We start from the raw sequence: 24,495 nt of genomic DNA, 5'->3' as shown, positions 1-24,495 counted from the left end.
GCCTTTACCAACGTCGCGGTATCTCAATCTGTTTCCCTCCCGTGTCCCTTTTCCGTTTCATCGGGAGGATATGGGGCAAATTCCAGCTGGATTACATAATGGTTCCCAGCACCAGATCAGCAATTCTCACTTTTTTTTTTTCTTCCTAAAGATTATCTGCACAGCCTCTCACGTGTGTGCAGGGAAAAAGAGCGTTAGCTAGGGTTCCGGCTATGGGAGCTGGAGTTGAAGCGAAGGACTGAATTTCGTGGCCTTGCCGGTCATCCTTAGCTCTCACCTCTCGTGGCTGTCTCAACAGTAATATCTAGGAACTACAGAAAAGCAAAGTCAAGGGTATATGTCTTTCATGAGAGCAGAGAATGGTTTATTTACCCATTGGCCTCAGGGATAGCCTGCACTTTCTCTTCTCTGCCCCATCCACCCTGAGAGCCTTCTCTGAAAACACTCCTCAGGGGCCTGGAGGGGTTGGCTGTTGGGCAAATCTGACCCTGAGAAGTTTGCTCTATTGCTGCGTCCTTGACCCCAGCTGCACACATGGATGAGAACCCATTGGCGAAACTTACCTGGGCTCTTGGCTGCCCAAGTGTGCATTCCGCTGGACCCACGTGGCCTGAGGAGTATGCACACAAGCTTCCCTTGTACTCTCAGGGCCTTTTTTTCCTGAAAGTACACATTCTCTAAATAGATCTGCTAGCTGGCCCTCAAGGAACAACGGGGTTTACAGTGTAGGCTTTCCACTACAACTGTATCGGCCCATGGACAAACAATAGAGTTTTGCAAAGGGAATTTTTTTTAAAGATTTTTTTTTATCTTTGAGTAATTTCTACACCCAATGTGGGGCTTGAACCCATATCCCCAAGATCAAGATCATGTTGCCCCCCCCAACTCCTACAAAAGGAAATTCTTAAGATGAGCCAGAATAAGGATGGAATTTTTTTTAGAGGGTGGGGGAGAAGGAGAGAGAATCTTAAACAGGCTCCACATCCAGTGAGGAGCCCAACATGGGGCTTGATCTCACAACCCTGAGATCATGACCTGAGCCAAAATCAAGAGTCGGACACTTAACTGACTGAGCCATCCAGGCTCCCCAAGGATGGAATTTTTTAACCACTGACAATGCTTTTATTTATTCTTTTTTAAGTAAACTCTACCTCCAAAGTGAGGCTTGCACTCACAACTTGGAGATTAAGAGTCCCATGCTCTTCAGACTGGGCCAGCCAGGCGCCCTGAGTCTCAAAGTCTTAAAGATCTAAGAGTTTTTAGAACAGTATGTAGTTCCAGATAAAACTTGATGATTAACAAAGTACAATATATAAATATGAAAGAGATTCCTTCCATCCACATGACTTTAAAACATCTAGATCAAACCCAAAGGAACAAACCATTCCCTCTGTTGCAGAGGCATGAGCTTACTGCGTGATAAACTAGAGGCTGAGTGTAGCGGGTAAAGGGACATGATCTACCCTAAATCTGACCAGAGTTCTCTGGGAAATGTGTCTCTGTCTCTTTGTCAGTCTCTTTCTCTCTCCAGGAGAGTTTCTTCTGCATTTCGCTTCCTCTGCGTGATCGGGATGTTTCTCCCCCCACTCCCCCGGTCCTCCAACTAGCTCCTTTTAAAAATGTAGGTGCGTATGTGCATACACTGTGCTGTGGGGTGGAGGGAAAGAGAAGGAAAACCGAGTATGTTGTGTGTTGTATCAGAGACCGGCCTAGGAAACTGTGGCACAAAATGCCCTCAGGCATCCCTCCCTGGCTCACTTCCCTGTGTGTGATGCCCCTCCCTCCACTGTGATGCTCTTCCCTGTGTGATGCTTCCAGGCGTTGCAATGACAATACCTTGGCTTTCAGAGTGCCCTAGGGCAAAGCATCAGCCAGCCCTTAGTGGGAAAAAAAAAAGTTAAGTATCAGGTACTAGGAGACTCGAGGTCTGTATTCGAATTTTTCATGTTTATCGTCATCAAAGCGAAATAACATTAAGTACTCAGGTGTACTTGACATCACACTAGACATGATTTGGTATATTTCCTTAGAGGTATATGTTAGACAACTAATAACACTTAAAGAATCAGAAATTCTGGGCATGAGGCCCAGCAATCCGCGTTTGAAGTAACTATCCTGACTCCTCTTCTCCTTTTCTCCCATCTGGATTTCACCGATTTTTAGCTCTATTAGAAATTCCAAAGTGTCTGTAAAGGGCATTCCTTGATATTTTATGCTTTTTGGCGTCCTCTGAAGTTTCCTTTATATTACAGGCCTGTATTTAGAATGAGAAGGCCCAGCCCATGTTTGCTCTACTTTATTTGAAGTTAAGGGGGGAAAAATGAGGATATTTTCTTGCCCTTTAATAATTTTAAGTCTAGACCTTTTCAACCCCCCAGTGGCCATCCAAAATATTTTCATTTCTTCCTCCAGTACCGTAGTGGCTTTTAGTACTCACTCTCATTCATTCAACCAACATTAATCGCAGGATAAACTACAATAGACGGGGGACCTTTTCCTTCACACGTGCATTTTTTTTAACACATGCATTTTGAATCCAGTCCTGAGTACTCAGCATTTATGAACTCTGCTGAGCCTTTCTAGAAGAAAGCTGCTTAAGAGGAGTCCTATTGATCTCCACTGCAAGACCTATATTAAACACCTATTTACAATGGATTCTTATTCAAGAGTTTGAGTACAATTTTTTAAATGATTTATTTTAGAGAGAGAGCCTGTGGCAGGGAGGGGCAGAGGGAGAGGGAGAGAGAAACTTAAGCAGGCTCTGTGTGTTGGGGCACGGAGGCCGACCCCCGACAGGGGCAGGGCTCGATCTCAGGACCCCGAGATCACCACGTGAGCTGAAACCAAGAGTCAGACACTTAACTGACTCTCCCGCCCAGGCTCCCTGAGTCAATTCTATTAAAGCCTTAAGAGACAGCTTATGGGGTGCCTGGGTGGCACAGTCGTTAGGCGTCTGCCTTTGGCTCAGGGCGTGATCCCGGCATTCTGGGATCGAGCCCCACATCAGGCTTCTCCGCTAGGAGCCTGCTTCTTCCTCTCCCACTCCCCCTGCTTGTGTTCCCTCCCTCCCCGGCTGTCTGTCTGTCAAATAAATAAATAAAATCTTTAAAAAAAAAAGAAGAGACAGCTTACAGACACTTGGGTTGGGAGATGTAGGAAGACTACCGACTGTAGAAAGTGCAGCCTTGAAAAGGCTCAGTAGCCTGAATGAGGGGACTGGATCAATGAAAAAGCAGAAAGCATGGGTTAGGAGTTAAGAGTGGACTGGAGATCATCACCTAGTAAACTGGGAGACACAGTGGAAGGATCACTAGACATACGTGGGCTTGAGTCCTGGCTCTGCCCCTTGCTAGCTGTGCTAACCATGGTTGGGCAGGTTAGTCAACCTCCCGGTGCCTATTTCTTCATCTGTAAAATGAGGATGAGAATAGAAGCGATCTCATAAAATTATGGTGAGGATTATGTGAAGGGATCCACGCAAAGCCTTTAGCACTATGCCTGCCATTGGGTAGGCCCTGGACAAATGACCGTTCTGACTATCTACCTTAAGTACCCGAGACTCACGTTCTGCTCCGAGCAGAGGGCCACCACTGCCACCATTCCCTTCCCCTCTGAGGTTTGTCTGAATTTCCAGTTTGGAGGGTATTTCCCTCCAAACCAGCGGTGATGGCCTCTTCTTCCTCTCCTCAGAAGCTCACTGCCCCCACCCTGGTGAGCTCAGGCCATGATCCTCAGCCCCCCAGACCCCCCCAGGAAGGGCCAGGGACTCCCTAAAAAGGAGAGGGTACAGAACGCAAGGCCACCCCGGTTCTCCAGGTGAAAAGAAAGGGGGATAAGGGTGGGGGGGATGGCTATGAAGGGTCATGGCACGGGTGAGGGGAGGGTGCTGCTGGGGTGGGAATTCCAGAGCTGGGAAAACTTTGAGAAATGACCAGAGCCGGAAGTAAGCCTGTAGCTTAGGAGGGAAGAAAAGTGCAGATTTGGGGAAAGAAAGGAAAATGTGAGGAGATTTGGCAAGAGATGAGTCCAAAATGAAACCTCACTCTTCTCCCCCATCCCAGGCGTCACAGCCAAGCTGCAACAGATGGGAGGTAAGAGTCAGAAAAGAGAGGCGAAGGAACTCAAAACCAGATCCCTGCCTCCACTGTGTGCCTGAAGGATGAATCTGACAGGTAGTTCAGGGATGGAGAGGAGAGCCACCTCATGGCTGTGAAGCTTGAAACTCACCGTACAGGGCTGTGGTGGTGGCGGTTTCCATGCAAATTTGTTAGACGTGCTCAGTCCACCGAGTGTTTATTACATGCAAATTCAATTTTTAAAAACTTCATCATTTGATAGAAAACGATGTGACAAACTCTAGACCTATTGTGACTGCGGTTTCTGAAGGTTCTGCCTGCTGGTGTCAGGTTTAAGGGAAAAAAATAACCAAGTGGAGAAAAAAGTGAGCAGGATTCCAGTTCTTTTTTGCTCACTGGGGAACGTGTGCTTTCCAAATACAGGAGGAGAGGAGCTGCCTGGGTTCTTTCCCAGCTGAGTCTGGGTTGGTTCCAGAAGAATAGACTCACTCTACCCAAGCTGGCCGCCTTTAGTTCCACTATTTTTCTGAGAAATATACAGTCTTGTGGGGGCTCCTTAGGGAGCTGCTCTAGTCCCAGGGAAACCTCTAAGGCGGGGGCCCTTAATAATCAGCTTAGAATCAATGGAGGGTGGGGCTCCTTCCCTGTGTCTCCCTTACCTGCCAGACACAGAGTGGGTCCTCAGGAAGTTTGAGTGGCTCCGCCTATAGAAAGAACAAGTGAATGCTAAACTTCACAGTGAGAAAAAAGGGTCATCTGTAGATTAAAAGAGACTTAAAAGGCATATCGATGCCATGTGTGGACGTTGTTTGGATTTTTATTCAAACATAGGAGAGGAGTCAGTTGGGAAAGTTGACCACTGATGAGCTATCTGACCATTTTATTTGCCTTGCACTGTGTTTTCCGAAACTTTTAACATTGTAATCATTTTTACAATAAGAGATTTTACATTAAAATCCAGATTTCTGGCTTATTTTGAAAAAAATGGGAAGATCTGGCCACAGGCCCATCTCCTCACTCAGCTCTCAAGGGCTGGGATGAAGGCGTGATTGCTCTATTTCGGTCTTCAGGTCCAGAAATAAGTGCCAATTCCTCACGAAGCCTTCTCTGAACACCCCAACCAAGTGATTTTTCATCCCTCTGAGCTCTTGGAACACATTTTCATTACTCACCCAGCTCCCAGCAAACACTGCCCTTATTTGTTTTTTTGTAAACCTCTTAGTGCCCCTCCTCCCCACCCCCTACACCTGGGCGGGATTAAGGCCTTTAAAGGCCTTTCTCATCTTTTCTCATGAAAAGATCATGGAGGGTGTCTCCCTGTGTGTACTTTCAAATCAAATTTTATTTTATTCAAAGTGGTGGTATTTACAGGTCAGCTGAAGCCACACTTTCTAGATTAAAAATACTCTCCAACTTCTGATTTTGAAAAATTTCAAACCCACAGAAGAGTTGAAAGGATAGTAAAACATATACGTATATAACCATCTAGATTCACCGATTTTTAACATTTTGTGATATTTGCTCTTTTTTCCCTCTGAACTGCTTGACAGTAAGTTTCAGACATTAAAATGCTTTGCCCCTAAACTCTTCAGCATTTATTTCTTAAGAAAAGGGACATTTTCCACAGTATCATTCTGATGCTCAAGAAATTTGACCTTAATACAATATCATCTAATACATGGTTCATATTCAAACTTTCCCCAATAATCAATGCTCTTTTAAGCTATTTTTTATTTTTTTTATTATTATTTTTAAAGATTTTATTTATTTATTTGACAGAGATAGAGACAGCCAGCGAGAGAGGGAACACAAGCAGGGGGAGTGGGAGAGGAAGAAGCAGGCTCATAGCAGAGGAGCCTGATGTGGGGCTCGATCCCATAACGCCGGGATCACGCCCTGAGCCGAAGGCAGACGCTTAACTGCTGTGCCACCCAGGCGCCCCTTAAGCTATTTTTTAAATCTAGTTTCTTTTTTTTTTTTTTTAAAGATTTTACTTATTTGACAGAGAGAGAGAGCACAAGCAGGGAGAGCAGCAGAGGGAGAGGGAGAAGAAGGCTCCCCACTGAGCAGGGAGTCCGACTAGGGCTTGATCCCAGGAACCCTGGGATCATGACCTGAGCCAAAGGCAGATGCTTAACCCACTGAGCCACCCAGGCACACTTTTATCTAGTTTCTAATCAAGGACCATGCCTCACACTTGGTCTCTTTAGTCTCCTCTGATCCAGAACACTCTCTGGTGTTTGTATTTAATCTTTCATGATGTTAACATTTTGAAGCATCCAGGCCAGTTGTTTCATAGAATATACCACAGTCTGGATTTGTCCGAATTTTCCTCATTATTAGATAAGTTCAGCATCTCACAATGGGTTCAGCATTTTGACATTTTTGCAAAAAACCATAAAGGTGGCCTCCTGGGTNAACAGTTTATTTTAAAAATCTGGGGAGGGGACCCCTGCGTGGCTCAGTCGGTTAAAAGTCTGCCTTCGGCTCAGGGTCCTGGGATTGAGTCCTTCATTGGGCTCCCTGCTCAGTGGTGACCTGCTTCTCCCTCTCTCTCTGCTGCTCCCCCTGCTTGTGTGCTCCCCCTCTCTCTCTCTCAAGTAAATAAATAAAATCTAAAAAAAAAAAAGAAGCCATAAAGGTGATGTTGCATTTTTCTAGATTGTCCGTTTGTGAAGTTCCAGATAAATTCATCAAAGCTGAATTTATGTGTATCTGCTTTGCTGGTGCCTTAATCACATGTGTGTCGTAGTAACAGTCATGGCGACCATCACATGCATCATGCAAAACATTGGTCTCTGTGTACACATAGGAGCAGGGCTCTGGGTACTTTATAATGCCAAACTCCCTCTTCTCCTCTCCTACCCCACTCCCACCCTACCCCCAACTCGCACCACACCCCCCCACACTCCTGCCTCCACCCCCAGTATTTTTTTCCTCCATCCTCAGTATTAACCTACAACTTCGCCAAGACTTAATGTCCACTCTTTAAATTTGCTAAATCTGTAGGTGTAATATGATATCTTGTGGGTTTTGTTTGTATTATCTCGACTACTAAAGAGTTTGAGCATCTTTTCTTAACTTTTATTGATCATTTGTGATTTTTCTCCTGTGGGAGACCCGTTTATGCCTTCAGCTCATTTCTTGGAGGTTGTCTTTTCCTTATGTATGCTTAGATCTTTGTGCATTCTGGATGCTAATCATTTATGAACTGTATCTGTATGAATCTCCAACTTTCATGAAACAGTATTGCTTAAGGCTAAACATGTGGAGACTACTGGTTAGACATTTTGGGTTCAAATTCCAGTTCTGATAGTAACTGTGTGACTGTGAATAATTTAACTTCTCTCTGCTTTAGTTTCCTTATCTATGAGATGGGAGTGATAATGGTACCTACTTTGTCAGGTAGCAGGGGGATTAAATGAATGAATATAGGTAACACAGAACAGTGCCTGGCACATAGTAGGAGTCAATAAATGTTTGCTGTTATTAGCTTCTTCCATTTTACAGCTCCCATGTAATTTTGAGATACAGAGGGCTCCTCAAAGTGTGTGTCCCACAAGTGGCCTCTTGCCTCATACCTACAGCCTCATCATAAACTGTTTCCCTACGACCATGTGCCACACCACATTAATAACAGGGGTGACTCGACCTTGTACAGGCGAGCACCCAGGAAGGGATGTCTGCCCCTCAAAGGTGCATCAGGCGAATTTTTTCCTTGTGAATGGGAAAAACGTTTTACAATCTTGAAGGGCCTCCTCCAAAACCTAGAGAGATTAATGTCAGTAAGCCCTCTCCTTCACTATAAAGACCCACAAACACCCTAGAGATAATCCATAATCCATGCAACTTTGAGTGTCATGATTTATTTTGCAACAATTTAAAGAAAGGCTCTACTCTTGATTAGGCCCCTAACACCTCACAGGAACTTCTCCCCCCCCCCCCCCCCCCCGCCAACCTGTCTTTGGGCCTCTACCCCCTAACTTGGGCCTTTCTGTAGTGTTTCAAAGACTAGCAAACTCGGCATACAAGCGCACCCAGGAGGCACTCAGTATAATGCTCCCTAAAGGAACGAAGGAACAAATGAAGAAAGGAAGGAATGTTACTGCGTTGCTATGTAGACGGGATGAAAGGAAAAAAGGNAAAAAAAAAAAAAAAAAAAAAAAAAAAAAAAAAAACCCGGGGGAGCTCGGGCCCGCGCGGGAGGCGGGCTTCTCGCGGCCCCGGGTACTGTTGGAGCGGCGCGGAGGGCGCCAGAAAACTTTACTCCGGGGTGGCCTCGCGCCGTCCTGTCCTCCCCTCACCCGCCCCGGAGTTCCCCTGGACGGGACAGGGAACCGTTGTGGGACGGGGGTGAGTCGGGGAACGGCCGGCCGGCACCACCGACGGCCGAAGTCCCACGGCCAACGGCCCAACGGTCGCCGCCACCGGCCGAACCCGCGGGCGGGGCGCGAGGGAACTAACGGGCGCTGTGGGAGCGGGGGGGGGGCGTTGGTGGAGGGTCTGGGACCCCGGACCCCGCGGACGGTCCCGAGCTCCGCCTGCCGTTGGGGGGCGGTGGACGCCGGCGCAGCCGCCGAACGGACGCGCCACAGCTGGGGATGTGCGGGCGCCCGCCCAGACCCCGCGCGCCGGGGCAGCCCTTCCAAGCGCGGAGAGCCGGGAATTTTCCCTCTGCGCGGGGCGCTAGCATCCTCTCCCACGGTCGCAGTCCTTGCCTCTCCCAAGGGCTTAATCTGCCGCACCCTCCCGGTCAATGTCCGGTGAGGACGGAGCCTTGGCGGGGCGGGGGCTGTTGCTTTGAAAATTGGAAGAAACTTTTCTCCGCTCCTCCTGATTTGCCTGTTGTAGCACATGACTTCGCCAAGATGTCACCTTCCGTGGGACATCTTGCAGACCCTAGGCTGCAATGAACGGGAAGCAGCACTTCAGTGTGCTTTCTCCTAAACTGATCCCAACGCCAAAATGCCCCCCCCCAATCGTTAATTTTATAAAATTTGGCAGCGCATTGCTTAGCCCACGAGACTGCTCCGCTAGCTGAGCGAGGTGGTATTTCTCGCTTGTGGGAGATTACTTGGTGTTCTCAGGCTAGTTTCCTATTATTATGAACTTGAATAAAACGAACTTGATTGATTTTTACTGAAATCCTTAGGGATTTTTTTCATTTGCAGTTGAAAAGTTGGCTGCGATTGGGAGGCTTTATGTTACTTCAGAATACTTCGAATCAACTCCCCAAATGAATCAGAAAAAATACACTTTAATCTTTACCTAGAGAGAGTTTACAGTAAATTCGGATTGTTTTATTGCTTAACACCTAAGGCTCTCTGCCATTGGTTTATTTCAGTGATTTAAAGTAACCAGCATTATGGATAACCCCCCTCCCAAGCATTTTTGGGTATTGGATGTTTTGAAGTATTTTAAAGCCTTGTATGAGACAGTTGCTTGGATTCACAGTATTTCAAGCCAGAAACTTAGTCATGCAAAAAGGGCTTAACCCAGAACCTTGTTGCCCATTTCCTATCAGGAATTGAAAACATCACATGTTATATGTTAGACTTTTCACAGAGTATCAGCCTAACTAGATTTGCCCTCATGGTCTCAGCGTTTTCCTGAAGGGGACAAGGAGTCATTGACATGTTTTGCCACTTTGTGGCAAGTGAAATGCCACTGTGACAGTTGCGTCTTTTTATTCTTTTACCCAAATAACTGTGAGTAGCCCTGAATCTATTAATCTGGTCAAATTTCACTTCCTGGTGGGAGCCTGGCTCCAAGAGTTAAAACATTGTCCCTGAACAAATAACTTCTTCGGGTGCGTGAATTATGTACATTCATTGAATTATGTTTTCTGTGCATAGCACCGTGCTAAGATTGTAGCATACTGAAGAAGTACACTTTTTAAAAATTTTTATTTACTTGAAAGAGAGAGAGGGCCAAAGCCTGAGCGGGGAAGGGGGATGGGGAAAGAGCAGAGGGAGAGGGAGAAGCAGACTCCTCGCCAGCAGGGAGCCCCAAGCGGGACTCGATCCCAGGACACTGGGATCATGACCCAAGCAGAAGGCAGATGCTTAACCGACTGAGCCACCCAGGCGCCCCAAAATAACACTTCTTTTAACAAAACATGTGTTTTATATATTTTATTTATTTATATTTATTTTTTTTAATTTTATTATTATGTTAGTCACCATACAGTACATCCCCAGATTCCTATGCAAAGTTCGATGCTTCATTAGTTGCGTATAACACCCAGTGCACCATGCAATACGTGCCCTCCTTACTACCCATCACCAGTCTGTCCCATTCCCCCACCCCCCTCCCCTCTGAAGTCTTCAGTTTGCTTCTCAGAGTCCATAGTCTCTCATGTTTCATTCCCCCCTTCTGATTACCCCCCCTTTCTTTATCCCTTTCTNTCTTTATCCCTTTCTTCCCCTACCGATCATCCTAGTTCTTATGTTCCATAGATGAGAGAAACCATATGATAATTGTCTTTCTCTGCTTGACTTATTTCACTTAGCATTATCTCCTCCAGTGCCGTCCATGTTGCAGCGAATGTTGAGAATTCGTTCTTTCTGATAGCTGAGTAATATTCCATTGGACCACATTCCATATGGACTACATTCCATATGGACCACAGCTTCTTAATCCAGTCNTTTCTGATAGCTGAGTAATATTCCATTGTATATATGGACCACAGCTTCTTAATCCAGTCATCTGTTGAAGGGCATCTCGGCTCCTTCCATGATTTGGCTATTGTGGACAATGCAGCTATGAACATTGGGGTGCATATGGCCCTTCTCTTTACTACGTCTGTATCTTTGGGGTAAACACCCAGTAGTGCAATGGCTGGGTCATAGGGTAGTTCAATTTTTAACTTTTTAAGGGACCTCCACACTGTTTTCCAGAGTGGCTGTACCAACTTGCATTCCCACCAACAATGTAGGAGGGATCCCCTTTCTCCACATCCTCTCCAACAATTGTTGTTTCTTGCCTTGTCTATCTTTGCCATTCTAACTGGCGTAAGGTGGTATCTCAGTGTGGTTTTGATTTGAATTTCCCTGATGGCTAATGATTTTGAACATTTTTTCATGTGTCTGTTAGCCATTTGTATGTCTTCATTGGAAAAGTGTCTGTTCATATCTTCTGCCCATTTTATGATTTGTTTATTTGTTTCTCGTGTATTGAGTTTGAGAAGTTCTTTGTAGATCTTGGATACCAGTCCTTTATCTGTGGTGTCCTTTGCAAATATATTCTCCCATTCCGTGGGCTGTCTCTTAGTTTTTTTGACTGTTTCCTTGGCTGTGCAGAAGCTCTTTATCCTGATAAAGTCCCATAAGTTCATTTTATCTTTTATTTCTCTTGCCTTTGGAGATGTGTCGTGAAAAAGGTTGCTCTGGCCGATGTCATAGAAGTTGTTGCCTATGTTCTCCTCTAGAATTTTGATGGATTCCTGTCTCACATTGAGGTCTTTCATCCATTTGGAGTTTATTTTTGTGTGGTGTGAGAGAGTGGTCAAGTTTCATTCTTTTGCATGTAGCTGTCCAATTTTCCCAGCACCATTTATTGAAGACATGATTGTTTTAAGATAATTTATGTGACTGTTTGAACCTGATGAGCATAGGAAACTTTGCCACTGACCTTTCTTGTTTTTCTAAATTCACAAGTAATTTCTAAGCTTAGGATAAGTTACTCAGAATACTTTAAACAAATGCAGGGAAAGCTACTAAGATTGAGTCAGATCATTATAGAATTTTAGAGCTGGAGAAACCTTAAGGTTCTCAAGTCCAGCACCCAGAATCCCAGCTGTAAAATCCTGGACAGCTTCTACAACTTGAATATATATTCTGATTAGCTTAATATTTTTCCAAGTAGCCATTGCACTGTAGACAGCTCTGGATGGTAGGAAACGGTCTGTAATTTGCTTTAAGACATGCTATCTTTGAGGAATTTTTTGTTTTGTTTTAAGTTTATTTTTTAGTAATCTCTGTACCCACTATGGGGTGCAAACACAGGACCCAGAGATTTAGAGTCGCATGCTCTTCTGACTAAGCCAGCCAGGTGCCCCAAGATGCGCTATCTTTGGATTTGATCTAGGGATCTCGAAATCTCAGCCCTATGAGTTTGTTGCTGTTTTAGGCAAAACTATGCGAATCTGCCTTATTTTGGGGTTCCCTAATTACAGATTTCTTCAGTTTCCTTTTTTAAAAAAATATTTAACCACGCTTTTCCTTGCCTAATGACTGTCCTAACGCCATGAGGAGAGATCCTTGGTATGGGTGGAATGGATCTGCCAGGGACCACACCACTTTCAACTGCTCAGCTTTGAATGAGAGTGGATGGAGGACAGAGCCAGCAGCTGTGGGAAGAGGGGTCAGGTATTGAGCTGCTGGAACAATCTACCGCTAGACCCTCCTAGTGCACTGTATCCCACAGGAGCTCATGCTAGGAGTTTGTGGCAATTGCTGCTGCTTTTTCTGTTTTCCAAATAACAGTGAGCTGCCCTAAATCTGTTAATCTGTAACAATTAGTTTCATAGTATGGTGATTCTCTGCCATAGTCATAGCCATTTTATTAAAAAAAAAAGCAAACCTTTCAGTCATTTTTTTGCAATCTATGCCCTTTGCTATCTAATAAAAATACTAGTTTATGTAATCTAATATTTCTGATGAGTACAGAAGAAAGGATCTTGAGGAAGAAAGGTCATGGTGAGGTGGGGCTACAGATGTTACATTGAATTCTGAGTGGATAGCAAGAGCAACAGCTGTGGCCGACCACATAGAATTGCTGAGTAAGTATTGGGATGAGTATTTATCATTGGCATCTCATGGGATTAAGCATTTTGAAGTGATTGTGCAGCTTTAGGAAGAGTATTACCATTCTTGAACTAGTTGTTACGGAAAAGTGTTCTGGTGACACAGATCCAGTGTGTATTGGGTGGGGGTGGTGACAGAGAGAAGCAGAAATTTCCACTATATTGAAGTTGGTAACGAGCTAAAATGCTTTATGTCCAAAAGAAGCCTCAAAATTTGAATGACATCTTTTAAAAAAATCTATTAAATGTAAAACATTCTTTAACTTTGGGATCCTTAGTGGTGCCTATTTTTGGTTCGTTTCGTTCTGAGGCTTTTATTGGGCTGGATATACAGGATGATTGAGTTTTTAATTAAGTTTCCCCTTGTAGGAGGAGAATGATTTTCTTGCATTGTCTCTCACATGTTTTTTTTCTAAGTTTAGGCCTTTCTTAGTCACAGCATATAGTGCTTTATTTTAAAATATTTCCATTGCTGTATTTTCAAAGTGTAAACCAAAACACCTATATTTCATTTACTTATTGTTGAGTCAACATTTAGATCTTAATTCCTTCTTTGTGATATTTTAAACAGAAGTAACCTTAGAAGTAGCAGAGGTGGGAATAAAGAACTATGTCGTATAAAGGTTAATGTGGGTTTTGTACAGTTTGGTCCTTGATAAGAAGTGAAGTTGCTTCTTAATCTACAACTGAATCAAGTTCTGGCTTCACCGGTTACTACCTGTGTGATCTGGGAAAGTAATGTTTAACTGCAATTTTTCTTATTTGTGAAAAATAGGGAAAATAATATCCACTTTATAGGATTTGTTAGAATTTAATGAAGTCATACAAATGAAAAGAATTTCTTAAATGGTGAGGTGATATACATTATATGTTATAGCAGTTTTTAAGAAAGTACCATAAATATAGATTAAGGTTCATATTTCAGTTTTAGTAATAAATTCTATGCATTTTCTTAACCTCCAGGCAAAAGGTAACTTTTTTCTTTAAGATTTTATTTATTTGAGAGAGAGAACATGAGTGGGGGGGGCAGAGGGAGAGGGAGAAGCAGACTCCCCCCCCCCCTTAGCAGGGAGCCAGACACAGGGCTCCATCCCAGGACCCTCAGATCATGACCCACACTGAAGGGAGACACTTAACCGACTGAGCCACCCAGGCGCCCTGCAAAAGGTAACTTTTAAGTTTAATTTGGGATTCAGAATTAGTATAGGAACTACAGAAATACTGTGGTATACTTAAACTGTACCTTACTGTAGCTTTAAGATGAACAGTAAGTGAATTCCCTCATTCAACGGAGTTGAATAAAATACTCTGTTAAGTTCAGACATGAAGACTTTCTCCTATTGCCTGGACATTTTAAATAACTTCTAGAGCTTGTCCTTTTGGTGAATGTATTTCTTGCCAGTGGGAATTTGAATACAAAGTTCTAAAAATCAGACTTGATATTATTACCACATTAACCTTTAAATTATTTAGTTCATTATTCCCACCACAGCTAATTCTGAGGTTACTACTGTTTAATAAGATCTTTAAATATGGTAAAATTGTACATTTCGAGAGAAATTGTCCTTATGGTCAGGTAATTTGTGCCAAAATACAAACTTTCTTTGGGACTCTAAGCAGGAAAACAGAATGTGCAAAACCAACTGTTGTTTTTTCTGTGCTCACATAGAGATGTTAAAAGCGGGAGAGAGTGTGTAGGAGGGTTTAATTAATTTATAGACTATATTTAAGAATTCTTCCTAATACACTAGTACTCAAATTCAGAGGATAATCTGTGGTTCATAGAATTGCTGGTAGTTGAACTATGAAGGAAGCTGAGAACAGTCTAATCTTCAAATTTAGCTAAATCATGAGTTATCTGAGCTGTTAGGTCTCTGGGGTGAAAAAAAAAAAAAGCATCCCTTTCCCTTTTTGAAATAGTGGTCCCTATGGCAGCAATTATGATTTCACTATCAAGGTTACTCTGTAAAATGACTCCCAGATACCTTTCCTCAGTGGCAAGGAACACCTCAGAGTCTTCATTCCTTAAGGACAATGACAGCTACTCTGTTCCTTTCATTATTTTAACTGCCCCTCTTCAACTGTTGTATTTTTCCTAATATATAGAAAACAGAATTGTATGTGGTATCACGGGGCATTTTTCCTGTGCTTTCACAAAGGTAGAGGAGAATTTTCAGACTTAATCTCCAGAGCCTTCCTGAAGATGCCCAGCATTGTGGGGCATTTTAGATATAGCTATAAATGGAATTAAAGGGCTCGGGAATCCCCTATAATAATTGGTGTGTGTATCATCCTGGCATTTGTTTTTCTTACTCTCCCTCAAATTGTGCTCCCCTAATCTTGTATTTCACCATTATTGAAGTTTATTTACCACTTTTCGGCCTGTTTTACAAGGCATGTGTAAATTTATCTCTGTTTGCCTGACATTTTTCTACCTAGAATAATACTATGTCAATGGAAATTCCTTGAGTGCTTCTCCACCTTCACCGCATTAGAATAGAGCTTTTAGCAACTGGAAATGCCTGGGCCTCCACCCCAGACACTGGGGGTGGGGAAAGGCAGGCATTGCTAATATCTTTAAAGCAATGTAGGTAAAGAAAAACCCATATCTAGGTAATTTGTAAATGAACTTTTTAATATTGGGCCCAGTCTCTGAGGATCTCACTGTTGACACTTCTGCTTCCAAATTCGGATCTGTAAACACCAAGTCTTTTCTAAATTCTCAATTTATGGTGAAACAGTTCTTCCAATTCTGTGCCAGCTCAGTTTTTCCAGTACTTGGTGTAATGTCTTATCTGAGACATTTTTGAAAGCTATTAATCATTAGCTCCTACTCATGCACCAGCTCGTGCTGCCACTCCCGCTAACAACTCTAAGTCCACAGATAGGCTGGCACATGCACAGTAAACAGCTTTAATTCTTTCTTAAACTGTTGTTGAACATCATAGGTACTCAGTAGGTCTTTGTTGTTGATGTGGATTAATCTGTCGTGATTTTGCCTTCTAGATGAGAGATGCTATTCTGTATCATCAAGGACGATTGCCTGGGCTTTGCCTCCCCCTTTATTAACTGTTTGAATAAGTTTGTATTCCTAGTATCTAATCCCTTCCCTTTATCTCCTTATATTCCAGTTGCTGCTGCTCATGCTATTGCCCAGGAAAGGAGGAGTCAGAGTGGTTTTAGCACTGTTCCATCTCAGTCTTCACATATAAGATCAACTTTTAAACCAGGTGTAATATCTAGAATGCTTTTTGATAGATGTCAGAGTATCATGTCATTAAAATCGGATCTGTTAATGCCTTACTATATTTTCCTATTTTGTTTTTAGTAATAGATGGGTCCGTGCTTAAAAATGATGTGAAGCAGAGGTTGGCGAAGGAGCGCAGAGAAGAGAAGAAGAGACAACAAGAAGGTTTATTTTAGACTTTTTTTTAAAAATGGGAATGAATGAATTTTCTGTCAAGGTTGTGTAGTTTCAGAATGATTTTACGTACTTTTCCTGATCTGTTTACATCATAGATTACATTTTTTCTAGGATGTATTACATTGTTTTCAATAATTATACTAAGGCAGATAAAGAAGGCCCGTGAAAAATACTTGATTAAATTGTTTAATGTTTGAAGTAGTAGTTTCTGTTAGCTCTAATTTTCTGAAAACTAAGGTATGAAAACTTGGAACATTTGTAGAAACAAGCAGAATGGGGTTTCAATAAAAATGACTCTAAAAAGGAAAATGAAGTTGCTAGCAATCCTAACATAGGCTTTTCAAGTGTAAATTAGGATCCAAAAGAATAGTCTTTTCACCCCTCAAGAGAATTTCTCTGGTCTTCGAAATCCCTTGACAAAACTTGTGCTCAGCTTCATTCAAGTGGATATCATTTGCCTTTGTTTCGGTGAGGAGTTGCTTCTTCCTGGAGCTCTTCAGGAGAGTGTTTTAGAACTGCAGAGATGATCTCCAGGCTTTAGTGAGGGGAAATCTGAAATAGGAAAATATCGTGCTGTTCCATAGTGTGGTGTCTGACTAACTCCATGAATGTAAAACTCGCATGCTTAAATATGGTCTGCATAGATGAGGCCTTTGAAAGAAGTTTCCTAGTAGAAGGAAAAAAAACCATGCTGGCCATGTGTTTTCTTTTTAATTCTTATTTTAATGTATATAGCATGTTAATCTGGTGGGGTTTAATTAACTTCAGCGCAAATCAGCGGAAATATCACGTGAAAGAAAATATTTGTTTTTAATTTGGAATTTTAGTTTGGACAGGATATGAGGGTCATCTAAGTCATCTCCGTTCTCTGGAGTTAAATGAACAGCCGGTGCAAACGATTCTTCAGTGGCCATTCTCGTCCACTTATATAATCTTTTGTTATGAGCATAGGTCATGTTATTTTTAAGAAAAAAGGAGATATATTAACTTTCTTCTTCTTCGTGAGTGTTGTGGAAAACTTAAATATTTTTTTGGCTCTTACACCTCGAAAATGTATTTGGAATATTTCAGCTAATAAGGAAACACAACTGCTTGAAAAAGAAAGAAAGTCCAGGATCCAGTATGAAAAACAGATGGAAGAGAAGCAACGAAAACTGAAAGAACAAAAAGAAAAGGATGAGCAGCGGAGAATATCCGCAGAAGAAAAAAGGAAACAAAAATTACAGGAAGAAAGGGTACAGTACAGTACATGTTTGTTAGCCTGTTAAATCAGATGCCACGCTGTGTCGCCTGCCACTGGAATACTTTTTTCTTAGCCTTTCACTGCCTTCCCCCCCCCCACCAAGGACCCAGTCCCAGTTCTCTCTTCTTTCCTTCAGCGGTACAGCCTCTTGTCCCTGCCCTCTCAGATCCCTGAGTTTCAACCTGCTAGCTGAGATAAAGAGGAGACTCACAGGCCTGGGAAGAGAGCCCTTCCCCTCCAGGATGCGGCCCACTGGTGTCTCGGCCCAGGGTTTGTTCTGAGCTCTATACCAAGGCCTCGTGTTCACAGTCCCACTGATAGGCCCCCATCTTCTTTTTCAGGGCTGCCACTCTGCTTGCTTGAGGACAGGCCAGTGAGATGACAGCGCTTGCGCTCCCATCTGGCTTCCCCTGCCTTTCTGCCCTGTGCTCTCTTCCTGCTGTGCCAGGGCCCTGCTGCTCTCTTTACTTTCTTGGATTTTTCTGGTGTCTGGCACTGTGTTGGCATGAGTCACTGCCTTCGCGATGCCCTGTCTTTCCCCTTCTGTCCCTCTTCAGTCAGTTTGTCTTTTAGGGTCCATACTTGGGCATCTGTCAACCTGTCTCATTCTGTCTGATGCTCTCTGACACCAGATTTGTCTCCTGTAGGTCATTCCACTACTTTACTCGGGATCCTTCACTCCTTGTGAATCTGCCATGTTCTCTGGGACACCATTCTCTTTCTTGTTGGCATTTTCTCTTTTGCTTTATTCCGGTGGTTCTCAAGTGTCCCTAACTAACTCTTAGTCTGTCTTCTGGTTCTTCGGCTGACTGAGACCTTTTACTTCCTGAGGCGCCTCACTTTTCCTTCCTCTTTGTCTTGGCTTTTCTCTCTCTCTCCCCATCTTTGGACTTTCTGCCTATTCTCTCAGTGTGTTTTTATATCTCCCTCTTTTCTTCTGTTGCTCTTATTTTTTTTTTAAGATTCACTTATTTATTTGAGAGAGAGCGTGCACAAGAGAGCAAGCAGCACGAGTTGGGGGAGGGGCAGAGGGAGAGAATCCCAGGCAGATTCCCTGCCAAGCGTGGAGCCCAACACAGGGCTGGATCTCAGGATCCATGAGATCATGACCTGAGCAGAAACCAAGAGCCACCCAGGCACCCCTGTTGCTCTAATTTTACATTTTCTTTTTCTGTCCGTCCTTTTTGGTTTCATTTGTCCCCATGAGGCTTCTTCTCTGTGGGGCTCACTCTTCCTCCTTGTGCACATGATTGCTCTCACACACCTCACCCCCAGCCCCTGCCCCGACTGTGGATCTTCCTTATTCTAGGACTGTTCCCATGCCATTTCTTCCATGCCCATGGTCCACTACCACTCTCTCTCTACCTTTCTGTGGTTGCTTATGCTGTTTTTTCATATTCCAGTATTTGATGAACTCTCACTCAGAATTTCTGTTACTCGCCATGTTCTTCTGTGAAAGAGCTCCTTAATTTACTTCTGTGGTGAAGAGAATGAAGGCCAGAGATAGAGCTATCTGAACTAAGAGACTGAAAGAAAGTAAAACAGAATACTGCAGAGTGGGGGAGGGAGAGAAAAAAAAGACAGTCTTAGAGAAAGAGGAACCTGAAAGAGAGAGCCCAGAGAAAATGTAACAAAATGGCACTGCAGAGAGGGAGGTCCCTGCCAGAGGTGTGGTGGGAGAAAAGAGGCAGAAAGACAAGGAGGAAAGGGGCAAAGGAGAATCAGCCTCACAAAACTAGCGTGGTGGGGGGGGGGAGGACCCTGGCAGAGCAGGAAGGGACCATGGGGCACTGTGAGCAGCCTGCACATAGAGAGAATGATTCCTTAGAGCAGGGATGGTGCTGAGGAGGGGAATGTGGACAGGAGACCTGTAGGAGCCATGGATGCTACAGGAACCTGAGAGCACAGAGGGCCAGTGCATTTGGAAGCAGGGGGATAGGGTTCTTACGAATCAGAATTTTGTTTCAGTAACACAAGACAAATCACTGTTTTGTCTTTGTTATACTTTCTGGGTTTTTAGTAATTCAAGCAACTTACTTTCTGTTAAAAAATACAATTTTAAAATATTACCATTTGATACATTTTAAGAATTGCAGTTGCTTTTCTCCTCAGAGGATATGGATGAGACTCCATTTTCCCATAACATGTTTATCTTTTCCCTCAGAGAAATGGTGGGGGCATTGTAAGAATGATGTTGCTATGAAACAGTCGTTGTCAGGGAAGAGTAGAAAGCCGCCTGGCCCTGCAGTTGATTTGCTTACCTGAGTAGAGTTCACTGTTACAGCACAAGGACTTGAAATATCAGAAAGGAAAACCATGCATGCCCCTCATTTCTGGCGGTGGGGTTGTTTTGCCATAGTGTGGTGTTTACAGTTGAGTAGCTATTATCCCGAGCCCTTGCAATTAAAGTTGAGGTCAGGGGGCGCCTGGCTGGCTCAGTCGGAAGAGTGTACACTCTTGATCTTCTGAGTTGGAGCCCCATGTTGGGTGCAGAGATGACTTAAACAAAGAAAACTTAAAAAAAAATAAAGTTGAGGTCAAGACAAACACATCGATTATCTTTTTCTTTTAAACTTTATTATCACGAGAATTTAAGATGTTACACACATGGGTATTATAGATGATTGTGGCATAGATTTCACTTATATGTGTGTTAGTTGATTTTTTTCCCTGCCTGATTCTACAAATAATTTAAGGTGTATTTTATTTTTTAAAGATTTTATTTATTTATTTAGAGAGTGAGCGGGGGTAAGGGCAGAGAGAGAGAGGGAGAGAGAATCCCAAACAGATTCCATGTGGAGTGCGGAGCCCAATGTGGGTCTCTATCCCATGATCCTGAGATCATGACCTGAGCCAAAATCAAGAGTTAGATGCTTAACTGACTGCGCTATCTAGGCTCCCTGCTTCTCCTTCTCCCTCTACCTGCCACTTTTCCTTGCTTGTGTGCACTCTCTCTGTCAGATTAATTAATTTCCTAATGATACAAGCAGAGGAAGCACAGTCTGTTCCTCAGTTCATATCCATAAGATCAAAGCCTGTTATTCAAGAGAAGCATTGACATTGATTGATACCAGAAACATGGTCTTCAATTATTTATTTTTTTGGTCTTCATTTTTAACTATTACCTGATGTCTCCCCCAGCCCCAGGTTTTGCTTGATACAAAAATTTGGTAATGGGTTGGTTTTCTAACCCACAGATCTAAAGTATACTAACTGATATAATGAATATGTAAAAATTTGTTGGCATTTATTTTAAATAGGAGAGATTCAAAGCTGTTCTCTATCGGACATTGGAACGGAGCAACCGTGTTGATCATCGTCAAAAAAGATGGTCATGGGAAGGCTCTACAGCCATGAACCCAGAAACCAAAACTGGTAATTAATACAACTGTTAAACTTGAAGTTCACATTCATGTTCCTGTTTAGATATTGGCTATTGCTGCAAGGTTGCATTTACAACAAGGTTTTGAGCTTTGTATCTTAAGTGAAAATGCTGCCATGTACTCTTTGGTGTGCACGTAAATTTATGTTTAAATTTGTGTCATTGTAAGATTGTGAAAGAAATTGTATTATTTTATCCAGTATATCCAAAATCTTATCATTTAAATTTGTAATCTCTGTAAAAATGATTAATAATTAAGCTTTATACAGCTTTATCCAATGCATATTTTAAAAACAAATTAAGTCTGCCCCATTTACTAAATTGAGGGTACTATAAATTTTCATATAAATGGACAGAATTCTACAGTTTCATGAAACCTAAATTTATATCATTTGTGAGGAATGACAGTGAACACCGCACCTAATTAATGCATGTACTCCATAGAGCTACATTATGAACTTACTTTGTTTCAGCTAATGATGCTTTCTTTAAGTATGAGTACAGTAAATATTATATCTTTTCTCAGCCAATAAACGTTCTGTATCTACTGAAAAACTTGAACAAGAGACTTCTGGTTTACACAAACAAATGTCTATGTCATCTGGAGGTCCTCAAAATTCTATTGCCAAGAGTAAGTAGTTATTTCATGTGTTCTGCTGAATTTTAAACCAATGAAATAGATTCTTTTTATATCTTTTCACAGTACCACTTATCCTTTAGATTGTGGAACATTTAGATTTATTTCAGAAGAGCACCACCTTGTTTTGTAGTAGATAGAGGTGGTCATTATTATTTTATATTTTCATCAGTATTAATCCTTGTTTCATTATTTGTATATGAATCATCAGAGGTGTTTGTTGAGTTCGGGTAGCCCAAACTGAAACATTTTGACCAAAAGACATTGCCATTACGTGGCACAATAACGTGTTATAAAAGTGATTCATATTCTACCTAACCAGTAAATGAAATCCTTTTTCCTAGAGAGTAGCTAGACTGGTCATCCAGTTTCCATTAAGTTTCACGAACATCACCTCATTTAAGGAAAACGTTAGCATATATACAGCAGTGGACAGGTTGACCTGCTTCACATATGTCATACTTGTTATTCATGACAACCTTGTAAAGACAGGCAAGTGTAATTACCTTCCTGGCTTTTTAATTAAGACCCCAAGAAATTCAGTGCTCTTCACTCTGTCATGGTTGTTTATGGCTTATATTTTGGTCATTTGGTAGATGGATCATGATGTTGAAATTGTACATTTCAATAATAAGCCTGTGTTTTCTTCCAAAGCAAATAAAGTGGTACCCATGTTAATGAGCAAAGCATTGCTAACCTCCGCTTTACAGCTCTTCATAGTGCTAATGTGGTGTTCTTTAAAAGAAAAAGAAATGATCTGCTATGACTACCTCATATACCTTTTGCTTCTGGTGTTTGCCCTTTTAATTAGTGTTCCTTTTAAAAAAATTCTTCCCCTGTCAGTGACCATATCTGGCTTATTGTGCATGGTGCTTCCCACTGATAATTGAAATGGATTAGGTAACCATACCCATCAATCAGTTTTAAAAAAAATCCTTTCCAGAGGCAAAAACAGAAGTGATCTTGGCAGGAAGAAGACACGGCAAACATTCCACTTCAGTGCCTTATGAATTGAAAAAAGGGCATAATTATGGTTTGAATTTAAAAATCTTTTTTTTAAAGATTTTACTTGAGAGCAAGTGAGAGTGGTAGAGCACAAGCAGGGGGAGGGGCAGAGGGGGAGGGAGAAGCAGACTCCCCGCTGAGCGGGGGGGGGCCCCTCCAATCTGGGGTTATCACATTTTTTCTTACAAAAGTTGATCCACTTACCACCCTAACCCTCGATAGGCTTTCCCAGAGCACTTGTGTGTAGTCTGGGTTCGTTTGTAGATTCATGTAGGAAGGTTTTCTTTAGCACCTTCCTTGTCATGTAATGAAATTAATTTATTATTCACCAGTTCAATCCTTTAGAAAAATTAGATAGCATTCATTGCAATGTTGTATTTGTATATTTTCATTATATATGTATATATACATTCATTTTGATATATCTTGTTTCACAGGCATTCACTCTTTCACTATCTAATTGCTTTGAGGAGTTAGCAAATATTTCTTCCACAGACGTGTATGACATTTTTAGTATAATGAGCAAATGCTAGTATGCTTTCATTAATAGGCCTCATCCTGTATTAATGAGACTTGTAAAGAGGAGGAATAGGTGATGACTTTTTGGATAATAATTAAATTGCACTGAAAGAGTAATTCCAAGTAACTTTTTAAATCATTTTTTTACTAGTTTTTAATTCGAGAAGGTATGTGTGGAAGATACTTGGTGAAATAACTTACAGGTACAGTCTGTTTCACACTTTGAAACAATGAATGTTGTAATTAATGATGTCAGGGAAAATAAAATCCATATCGGTGGTGGCTTGCCTTTGTAAAATCTCTTGAAATTGAAATGAAACCTGTTTGATCCAGAGAGATGAACATTTCACACTCAAATGAAGTCCATAATCTAATAACCTGTAATACTTTAAGTAGCCCTGTTTTAAAGCTCGGCTAATTCAAATCGTCTATTTTTCTTCTGCTCATTTGCTGACTCATAATAACTGTTCACACTATCTTGTCATTTCTTGCAGTATGAAAATAAAGGATGTGTGATTTAATGACATGATTGCATTGATTATACCTCTAGTTCATGCTGTTCAATTACATTATCAATTCAGGAATTTTCAAATGATGCTACATTGTCAATATGTACAAGTCCCCAGTTTAATTTACAGGTTCCCAAAAGAGAAGTTACTCTTTAAACAGACACTCTTCAGTATCCTGAGCCAGAATATTTCAGAATTTTCAAGAAAAGTGTTTACACAAACCATGTTTTTCATTAGGTTGCTAAAATTGTGACATACGTGCTAAAAGTTAATGATCATTTTTGTTTAAAAAAATAACCATTATAACTAAAGTATACATTACTTTAGTAATAGATGTCATGGATTGTGTCCAAAATTAAAGGTTGTATGTTCCCAATTTGGGAATGTTGATCTTGTCAGGTAGTATTAGACACTGTCCTCTTAATTTTTAACTGTTTTTTTCTAATTAATTTTATTTTCCAGATAACTTAAAGAGTAAACTAAGTTTGGTTTGGGGATGTAGAATCTCCACATAAGATTTGCTGTTGAAATTTTTTACAAGCAAGAGTAGAGAAGATAAAGAACATTTGAAAAGAAGAGTGACACACTCCTGAAATAATATATTTAAATAATTTGTAAAAAAATAATATTCCTTTGCCTTTGATCTCCAGAAAAAATAGAAAAGAAGAGAAGCTCGTCGTTGAATAGAAGATCTAACAAACTGCAGGCCCCTGTGGAAACTGTACAAATAGAAGAAAGACCAACTGGTTAGTTATTTCTAAGTACCAGTCTTAAATAGTGGTTTAAAAGAGATCTGTTGCCGTTCCTGTGTGGCTCAGTCAGTTGAACTCTGACTCCTGATTTCAGCTCAGGTCATGCTGAGCTTGGAGCCTACTTAAGATTGTCTCTCCCTGC

The 24,495-nt window shown here is 41.8% G+C and overlaps 1 protein-coding gene across 5 annotated transcripts in view; it reads left to right on the top strand.

The window, feature by feature from the left end:
* Positions 1–24,495, top strand: part of MAP7D3 (MAP7 domain containing 3) — a 46,585-nt gene that overhangs the window by 5,004 nt on the left and 17,086 nt on the right. For all 5 annotated transcript variants that reach the window (XM_034649142.1, XM_019800381.2, XM_011225835.3 and 2 more), the window contains exons 2-7: positions 16,014–16,112; positions 16,211–16,294; positions 17,378–17,541; positions 20,810–20,924; positions 21,458–21,562; positions 24,252–24,347. In XM_034649142.1, the coding sequence (XP_034505033.1) occupies positions 16,014–16,112; positions 16,211–16,294; positions 17,378–17,541; positions 20,810–20,924; positions 21,458–21,562; positions 24,252–24,347 (663 nt within the window). The remainder of the gene's footprint in view (positions 1–16,013; positions 16,113–16,210; positions 16,295–17,377; positions 17,542–20,809; positions 20,925–21,457; positions 21,563–24,251; positions 24,348–24,495) is intronic.

Source organism: Ailuropoda melanoleuca, chromosome X (genome assembly GCF_002007445.2).
Source record: "Ailuropoda melanoleuca isolate Jingjing chromosome X, ASM200744v2, whole genome shotgun sequence".
Classification (NCBI taxonomy): Eukaryota; Metazoa; Chordata; class Mammalia; order Carnivora; family Ursidae; genus Ailuropoda; species Ailuropoda melanoleuca.
This window is presented reverse-complemented; position numbering and strand designations above follow the sequence as displayed.